At 50.7% G+C, this 9,620-nt stretch overlaps 1 protein-coding gene across 1 annotated transcript; it reads right to left on the bottom strand.

Annotated features, from left to right (window-relative positions):
* Positions 1-3,715: 3,715 nt before the first annotated feature.
* Positions 3,716-4,762, bottom strand: SOX3 (SRY-box 3). Its single transcript, XM_027846424.1, has one exon. The coding sequence runs from the start codon at positions 4,739-4,741 to the stop codon at positions 3,716-3,718; it is 1,026 nt and encodes a 341-aa protein (XP_027702225.1). The 5' UTR covers positions 4,742-4,762.
* Between the last annotated feature and the right edge of the window lie 4,858 nt (positions 4,763-9,620).

Below are 9,620 nucleotides of genomic sequence, written 5' to 3'. Positions count from 1 at the left end.
TACTCATTTAATTCAGCTGCTGCTTCCCGATCCTGAACCATGGTGAAGTATTCTCTCCCTAGCCTATACTTTGTGCCTATGAAAAGGAAACAGGAGGGTTAATCACCTCCCTTTACCCATCCTGGAAGAAAAACTAAGGGGAAGATCACTTCTAATGGTTTTCCCAGGTAGGCTGGCAACTTCATTCAATTCTGTATTTCTTAACCCCTTAAAAACTTCCCTTGTATTGTATTTTCACTTCCTCGGATAACACGCGGGTGTTTTTCTGGATTATTGTTGGGGTTGGAACTGTTTTTATAGAGAGGCGTGAAACCATTCTGTTTGGGAAGAGTTCTAGCTGAAAGGCAGCTCTGCCTCCATCCCTGTTAGCCCCCTTTTATTCCCAGAGGATTGGCAGTTGTTCCCACATCAGTTCCTTTCTATTGGAGCTATTCAAGCATCAGGGATTATATGTCTCTATATCACAAGTTAACTGTTTTTCCAGAGACACCTTTCTAATTAAGGTTCTGTAGGATTGGTGGAGATAGTGGGACTTGAAATCAAAATCCTTTATACCTCCCTTCCCCATTCATCACAATATCTGACAGCTCTTCTTTCTAAACCATTACAGGATTAAAAGATATGTATGTATATACATAATAATAGGATTATAGATTGAGAGCTGGGAAGGACCTCAGTCATCTAATCCAACCAGCTCATTTGACAGATGAGGAAACTGAGGGCCGAGGAAGGGAAGTGACTTGCCTAAGGTTACTCAGGTACTAAAAATAGTAGAGGACACATTTTGAACCCAGGCCCTGTGACTCCAAATCCAGTTTTCCCCCCCTTCCTTTAGAGCAGAACAGCAGAACTCCTCTCTTGAGCTGCGTCTCCCTGTGTGTTTATCTCATTTGTTCTGAAACTCTTCCAATACATTTCTAAGTGCTTTATTTTAGGATGTGCTCCTGGAAAGTAATTGGCAAGTATAACTTAATGCCCTTAGCTTGTGGAAGAGCGGGCTCCAGCTTTTAGAATGTAATCCAGCATATACTTTAAGAACATGAAATCAGAATAGCTCCCCTTCTCCCATACTCTGGTACTTTCTGCTACCTTTTGTTTTTTTTGTTTATTTGTTTTTAAATGCCACAGTACCCACAATTGCACCGTGTACAAATTTGTTTGAGGTAGCACTAGCTGAATCTTTGCTTGCCTGGACTCATTCCAACCCAAACTTTTCCCCCACACTAGAGGCAAATTGAAAGAAATCCAACTACGAGTGTCTGAGGCCTTCTGTGTGTCAAACCACTGGTGTTAACCTCTTTGGAGGAAACAAAAGGGAGGAGGTAAAGTCTCAAGACCCAGCCCTCAAAGACCCCCCCATACAAAACTTATCCTGGGACCCTAGAATTTCATTCAAAACTCAGCTTGTGAAGCTAAAAGTCTATTTCTGCTGGGTGGCTGTCCCAGCTCCCACCTTGAAGACGTAAATTTGCCTCAGGCCACTGAAGCAAGTGGTAAGACTCTTCAGTGTGTAAAGGGTGTACGTTTTTGAGAATTTATCTGTGAGTCCCTCTAAATAGGAGACTGGGAAGTGAAATCATCTTGGGGATAGGGAAGCTAAGGTTTGAGTCTAGTTCTTTTGGGGAGCCAGGGATGTTTATCTTTCAGAAATTTGCGGTGATGTGTAGAAATGCAGGCTCCAAGGTCCCCAGTGCACCCCCATCCAACACAAAAAGAAGCCTGCTGGAAATGTTTTCCGAGGTGAATCTGCTGCCCGAGGCTTTATTACCTCGCCTCAAATAAGCTAAACACTCAGAACCAAAGCAGAGCCCCCAGAAATATTTCAGGAGGGCAGGTTCATTTGAAAGTTGGGAGTTTCGTTCCTTGTGGACTGCAGAGTAACAGGATTAAAAGGGATTAACGCAATCGGGGCGGGGGGGGGGGGGAATAAAACAAACGAAAGGTTTGTTTGGTGGCTTTTAATGCCCCAAAGTGATGGACTACAGAAGGTGCATTGGATTGTACATTTAGAGCTGAAAGGTCACTTAGACCAAGCCCTTCGTTTTACAGATGGGGAAACTGAGGTACAGGGACTTGCGGGAAGCCACACAGGTAGTAAAGGGGCGGAAGGCGTATCTAAAGTCAGAAGTTCTCTTCCAATCCAGCTCTCCACTACATATGTTGCGCGGAGGTCGAGGAGAGAGAAGGGGGAAGTGAGGGATGAGAGCTCTGAAACCAGGGAAGGGTGGTTTAGTTATTGGGAGGAAACACTCAAAAACTGGGGCTTATGGCAGCTTTTAGAAAAAAAATGGGGGAATAGAAAGGGACATTAAACGTCTGGAGATCTCTAGGGCGCAGAAGGGGAGAGAGAGGGAAAGCCCTAAACATTAATCTGTTTTCTTTATCCCCTGCAACCATTTTCTTTTTAAATGTCATAATTAAGATTTCTCGACAGGTTTTTATTTTGTGAATATTCCAGCCGAGCTCGGGTTTTTTTTTCCCCCCGGACCAACTCCCCCAGGGCAGCCAGGATCTATTCCCGGCTCTTCCAAGCACAAGGCAACCCCTCCCGGGAAACCAGCTCAGCCCAGCCATGCAACAAGTGTACAACCCCTTAGTGTCCGAACCTGCCACCTGACCACTTTATTTGTGCCCATTTAGGTGCTGAAATCCCCCTGACTGTGAATTAGTTAAAAGGTGAGGATATTGGAAGGGAAGTTCTCTAATATTCTATTGGCCCTTTCTTCTGCCTTGAGAAAAACATCAAGACAAGCCAGGGTCACTGACCATTTCTAATTGTCCTTCGGGGAAGACAAGTAAGTTTTCCCTCCCATCCTTCCCTTTTCCCCAACCCCAGCGCCCACCCCTCCCTCTGCGTCCCCCTCCCCCGTTTAAAAACGAAGTGTTACAAAATTGCCAAGACTCGTGATATTGCCGGTTCTAAAATTTATTGAGTTCTCCTTTCGGAGATCAGGAAAAAGTCTTTTTAAAAGCTCACACAAATCCCCCCCTCCCGCCCCCCAAAGAAACCCTAACACATTTGCTGCTGCTTCTGATGTTTTTGTTTGTAGAAGCCACGAACTCAGCATCCATCGAAAACTCCCACCCCACTTTTACAGAAGCTTACAAACCCGAGCACGATGAGGAAAGAACACACAACTTACTATAAATTAGAAGCTTGCCTTTGCGACCTGAAGAATAAGTTTTTTTCAAGGCGAGGAGAGGGAAGCAAAGACGCTAAAGTGTTTGGGATACAACCCCAAACGAGACTAGGTGAAGCGAGAACTATTTAAACCAGTGTAAACAGTTTGAATCGTTTCCCTGCTTCCCAAACTTATTCCATCTCTAAAACAAAAACTGACAATACAAGATATTTAATTAAACACAAAGAACTCGAACTACAATCAGATAGATAACCTAGGGGGAAGGGGAGGGGAGGCCTTCTCTGTTTTCCAAACATCACAGAAATGCCCAGCATACATAGAAAGGGGAAGGGAAGAGGGGCAGCAGTCAAGGAAAGTTGTGCACTAGAAAAGAAATCTTCTGCTCGTATTATTTCCCTAAGTCAGTGGGTAGTTCAAATAGTTTCAACCACGCACACAAAGCTAGAGGCAGTCCCGACTTCAGAGAAGGCTGATCGGGAAGGCAAGGCTGCAGCGGGAGAGGAGGTGAAGAGCAGGGCACAAGGGATGGTTGCTGGCTCGTCGTCTGGTTTGGTTTGGGCCGGTCGGGTGTCTCAGATATGAGTCAGTGGCACGGTGCCGTTCACCGCAGTCCCGGCACTTTGGTAGTGTTGGTGAACGCTGTGCAATCGGCTGCCCTGCAGGGACGAAGCGTCTGTGGCGTCTCCCCCCGGCGGGAGGTACATGCTGATCATATCCCTCAGGTCGCCCAGACAAGCCCTCTGCGAATGGGCGCTGATGGCGGGCGGCGGCGGTGAACTGGGTTCTGACTTCACCACGGATCCCATGGAGCCTAGGCTCATGGCGGCGGCCGCAGCAGCGGCAGCGCCGGGCTGTTGGCCGTAGGCGGCGGCGGGCGACATACTGCCGTAGGTGGAGGCGGCGGCGGCGGCCGCCGCGGCGTTCATGTAGGTCTGGGCAGCCGGCATCATGGGGCTGTACTGCAGGCCGGCCATGTCGTAGCGGTGCATCTGCTGCAGCTGGGGGCTGTTCATGCCCGGGTGCTGAGTGTAGCTTAGCTGCTCTGGCATCAGCGAGTACGCCCCGTTCGCCCAACCGTTCATGTGTGCGTACGTGTCCAGCCTCTGGCCCACCCCAACGGGGCTGTTGACGGCCGCTGTCCCGGGGGGCAGCAGGTTGCCGGGCAGGGAGTACTTGTCCTTCTTCAGTAGCGTCTTGGTCTTCCGACGGGGCCGGTATTTGTAATCTGGATACTCTTTCATGTGGACGGCGCGCAGCCTCTTGGCCTCGTCGATGAAAGGCCGCTTCTCGGCGTCTGTCAGCAGTTTCCAATCGGCTCCCAGCCTCTTGCTGATCTCCGAGTTGTGCATCTTGGGGTTCTCTAGGGCCATTTTGCGTCTCTGACCCCGGGACCACACCATGAAGGCGTTCATGGGTCGCTTTACTCTGTCCTGGTCATTACTACTGCCGCCGCCGCCTCCGCTGCCGGCGCCACCTCCCCCGCCTCCCGCGTTCGCTCCGCTCTTGCCTGTGCCCCCGGGGGCAGCGGTGCTGCCCGCTCCCGCCGGAGTCCCTTGTACTACCGGGCTTTTCATCTCACTCTCCAGTAGACTGTACATAGCAGGGGCTGGGAGGAGGTGCGCCAGTTTGCCTTTTGGACACTCGCGAGGCGGGAAGGGAAGAGAAAGAAATGATCAGTGGAGGTGGGGGAGGGGGAGAGAGTCTAAGGTCCCAGAAACTGCAGCAACTTTCGGCCGCCGCCTCTACTGTTGCTGCTGCTGTCGCCGCCGACCGCAGGGTAACCCTCGCTTTACCTCTTCGCAGCGCACTTCTCAGCACCTCGGGGCTCCCTTCACCGTCTGCCCGCAGTTAGCACCGGGTTCTCGGGGGTAGACAAACACAAACAAACAGGCGCCTCCCTATGAACGAGTACACACAAACACAAACACACACACAAGTTGGGATGCCTCCAGAGCTCCCGGTTTCCCGGACACTCCTTCGGCTCTCTCCAGCTCTGCTCTCTCTAGGAAGAGGCTGATTGACTGCCTATAAATGAAAAGGCAGCAGCCAATCAGCGCGCAGATCCCGGCAGGCCCTGGAGAAGAATTGACCAGTTGTAAAACTTTCGCTGGGGTGTGGGGGGGGGGGGTTGCTGGTTGTGGCCGGGGGTCGAGAGGGGGAGGATTGTTTGGGGGGGGGGGGGGGGGGGGGAGGAGGGAGAGAGAGAGGGGGGATGGGGGGGGAGGACGCTACTACTGATCTGGGTTGGAGAAAGTTTAACTAAAGTATAAAAATAGGTGGGGGGGCAAGGCTTGAGCAACTTTGGAGGACCTTTTAATCTTAAGGGTTCCCCAGGAATAAATCAAAACTAGAAGCAATGAAATGATAGGAGAAGAGGCTGGGATTTTCTTCTTGTTTCACTGGGCTCAGCTACCCTGTCCCCGGGATTCCGGGTAGGAGAGATAGTGCACCTTCTGCTCCCTTGTTTTCTGTTAGGTGTTAAAGAAGTGTGAAGCTGGAGCTAGTAAGTTGTGAGTAGGTGTGGCGCTGGGGTCCAGGCACTCTCAGGGCATTATTGGGAAAGGAAAATAGGGTGGGAAGTGAAGTGTCACTATGACCACCGTGGGGCGACTCCCTGGACACTCCCTCTTCTTTATCCAGATGTTTATGTGCCCCATAACTTCTGGGGGGGTGGTATTAGGACCACAACCATAGCCTCCTACGGCATATGAGTTTTCCCTATTTTGGTGCTTTGCTGACAGTGAGCACCCTAGAGAGAGAGTGAAGTCAACCCCACGTCTCAGTTTTAAAGACCTAAAACATTTTACTAAATTAATATCACACTCCCCCTTCCTTCCACCCATACTCCCCTCCCCCTCTCCAAAGCGATCCTTTCCACTGCCCCCGCACTGCCCATTACCCACCCTGGCCCACCCATCAGTTCCGGAGCCTTGAAGCTAAGGGAATGGAGAGGGAGTAATGCGCGAAAGCCCCAGGGAGTAAAAACTACCGCTGTGCAGCTAGGCTTAGGATGATGGGAGCACTGGAACCTGCAGGTGGAGGCAATTGGGAGGAAGAGGCCGAGCTCGCCCATCCCTGGCTGGGGAGGGAAGCAGTGTTTGAACCAAATGTTCAGATGTTGCTGTAGGATTTTGCAGGAGGGGATGAGAAGAGCAGACGAGGTTGCTTTAGTATCTTGCCCCCCCCCCTCCACACACACACCTGGGGAAAGGGGCCTGGAGCTTAGCTTTGGTTTTCAGCGAATGCTAGATTTTAGGGCCAGGAGTAACCACTCCCCTCATTTGACAAGAGGAAACTGAGGCTTAGACAGGGGGAAAGACTAGAGACGAAGGTCACACTGGTAGCCAGCCAAGAGCAGATCTGGGACGTTTGGACTGGGTTCCGAATCCCGTGCTCTTTACTTCTTAGCGCGCTGTCTCCCTTGTGTGGTAAGGAGGAATCAGCCATGTCCCCTTTTTCATCCCTATCCCCTTAGTCCTCTCCCCCTGTACCCCCAGCTCTTTCTACTGCTCTCTTCTCTCTTCTTTTGCCATTTCGGGTTTTTTCCACTCCGCTGCCGCTGAAGGGGCGGGGCATGGCCCTCGGAAAATCCGTTTGCATAGCAACCCGAAACCTCCAGATAAAGAACTTTTTTGGTGGGTTTTTTTTTGGGGGGGGTGGCGGGGGTAGGAGGGGTGGAGGCGGTGCGCAGTAACTGATGCGGAGTTTGAAGCTGGGCTTCATCCAAAAGCCATTCTTCGATGCCCTCTACATTTCCCACAGCCCACCTGCGGGTGCCCAGTAGAGCCCCAGGAGGGCGCCGGGCCTTCTGCCTGCCCAGAATTCCCTTCAGAGGCCCCGGCCCCCAACCAGGCAGTCCCCTCAGAGGAAAGCGCAAGCTTCCTCTCAAGAGTTTGATAGTCTGAGGTGCTTGGTTCTCAGTCCTTCACCTTCCAGGAAGAGTGAGTGAAAGGAAGGTTCGGACTGTTGGGAAGGCCGGACTCAGGGGCAAAACGGCCCGAAGGTCTTTGCTTTCTTCACCCTTGCCCCATTTCCATTCCAATCTAGAAATATGTACGGCAATACAATACATAGGCATATATCTTCTCCCCCCTCCCCCCCCCCGCCAGCAGACGTCGCCCAGACTTTCAGCCCAGGGAGTGGAGAAGGGGGACCCTGGATGGAGGGGACAGCCCTCCCCTCCCCACCCCCGGCCTTACAAAGCTGGGTCTGGCGCAGGGCGGGGCAGGCGGCTGGCGCCAGCGTCCGGGCTTTGCCCCCAAGCCTCTCTGGGCTCGAGAGACCTGCCACCAGGCCCTCTAACTACCCCCAGCCCCCCTCCCCTCCGCGCAGCTGACAGGCAGGGGAAAGAAAACAAATCAGGCCTTTTAAAAGATGGACCACCAAGGGAAAATGCCATTCCATTCACCGACTCCTGTACTGTCAAAGCCGGACAAGAGAGACGAGAGAGATCTAGTTCAGGTACCTCATTCGATGGAGGATACTGAGGCCCAGAGTAGGGAGGGAACTTTCTTAGAGTTATATGTAAAACGGGTGACCTTGGAAGGAGCGGAACCTGGCTCCATTGGCTCCCAGTCCAGTGCTACAGCTTAATGTAAACTCCAAACACTCATTGTGTGTGAACACATATGCAGGTGTGTATATGTGAAAATCAGCATATATTGAGTCTATGAATGCATTAACTATGACACTGTATTTGCAAGGATGGTCAAAAAACAGTACCACGAATGATTTAGTGTTTACCTTTTAAAAAAAATTGCAAGCTGTCATTCATTGGATAACTAAGAAGCTTTTATAGGCCAAGTAGAAGGGGAAGTGTGAAATGTTTTTTTTTTTTTTTGTGGCTCCCCAAGGAACCTGTCCAGGTGTGTGGCTTGACCAGAGGCTACTAAGCTAGAGAACAAGGATCTGGGTACTTCTGGGATCTCTTGTCCTTTATGCAGAAGAGCTGCCAAGAATTGTTTCCAAGTATAGGCACCAGTCAGCAAATCATTAGAGCAGAATTCCTGGATGCTGCATTCAGTCTTGGTGAAGAGTCCCTGATGCTCTTCTCTGCTTTCATTGCCATATCATCCAGAGGTCTTGTGCAGTCTAGTGGGATTCAGGTAGCAATTCAGCAGTCCTGCAGTAATGATGTAAAGAGAAACAAAATCCTTTAAAAAAAAGAGGGGGGAGCCCTTTCCTACTCAGAGTGGTGTTTTAATTTTTGAAAACACCATACCTTGCTTTTTCATAGCCTCACTGGCACTGGCTATAAGCCCCAGTATCTACTACTGCATCCTTGTAGTTGAGAACAAAGCAGTTTCACCCACAAAACTCTTAAAGCACACCTAACCACGTTTTTCTTACCTCATACTTTTAATTTTCAAAGGCAAATGATGCCCTTGAAGGAGGTAGGATTGGAGATGGGAAAATGCCATTTGACCAGCTTTATTTCTTTGCCACTGTCATGGACTTTTAGAACTGCAAGGGAGGTCACTTCATTTTACAAATGAGGATACTGAGACCAAGAAAGAAATGCCTTGCTCAAGTTCACACAAAGAGCTAGTGGCAAACTTGGGGTTAGAACTGGGGTCTCCTTCTCCGAGGCTCAGAATCTTTCCACCACCTTACAGGGCTGCTTGTACTAGACCACAGTTTAATCAAGATAGGATTCAGTCTCAAGAGACTCTAGAGCCTGTTAAATATTTCCAAGCTCAGATTTCTAAACCACGGATGAGGACTGAATTTAGATCACCCAAAGCCTAGAACTTGGGCCCTATTTTCTTGAACCTGATCCATACTAAGGTGAATAAAATATTTAAAGAATTGTAAAAGCAACAGTCAGCTAGCATTTTTCCCTCAAGAAAGGGCCCCACTGAGTCAATCTTCCCGCACCCCCTTCCCTATAGCAGTTCTGCCCCTGGGCCGAGTACTTGGCAGAACTCCGACACTCCTGGGCTGCTGCCAGGCTGCTCCCAAAGACGGCGGGCGCTGCAATATCGCCCCTTTTTGGTTGCGGGCGGTAACATCACCCCAAGATGGGTGTCTCTTTTAACACCTGACCGCTACCCCACCCCCTCCCCTTTGCTGCGAATCCTCCAGAATCCGACGGATTCTGTACCTGTAGGGGTGTTCTCCCAGCCTGGAAGAATTGAAAGTCCTTAGATTCAAGCTGGGGGTAGGGACGGAGTCGGAAAGGGAGCCCAGGAAAGTCGTCCCCAGCAGCTTGGCAGCCACCCGGTCGCTCCACTCTAGCAGTCGTGCCCGGGAGTCGTGAGCTGTCTGGCTGGAGGAGAAAGGCGTGTTTGGTTTGAAAGGAGGTTCGAACCTCCGAGGTGCCCAGCGTCAGCGCGTAAGCACGCACTCACTCACGACTCCAAGAATTGGAAAACTTGTCGGGTTGGTTAGGGCTGACTTCCACGTCCACTGCTGGGGACAATTATCTCTCTCTCTCTCTCTCTCTCTCTCTCTCTCTCTCTCTCTCTCTCTCTCGTC

This window comes from Vombatus ursinus, unplaced genomic scaffold (genome assembly GCF_900497805.2).
Source record: "Vombatus ursinus unplaced genomic scaffold, bare-nosed wombat genome assembly UNPS02015152.1, whole genome shotgun sequence".
Classification (NCBI taxonomy): domain Eukaryota; kingdom Metazoa; phylum Chordata; class Mammalia; order Diprotodontia; family Vombatidae; genus Vombatus; species Vombatus ursinus.
The sequence above is the reverse complement of the archived record's forward strand: the minus strand, read 5'-3'. Positions and strand labels throughout refer to the sequence as shown.

What these genes read in the sequence shown, in the direction of transcription:
- SOX3 (XM_027846424.1), bottom strand. Translation starts at nt 4,741, where the DNA reads ATGTACAGTCTACTGGAGAGTGAGATGAAAAGCCCGGTAGTACAAGGG.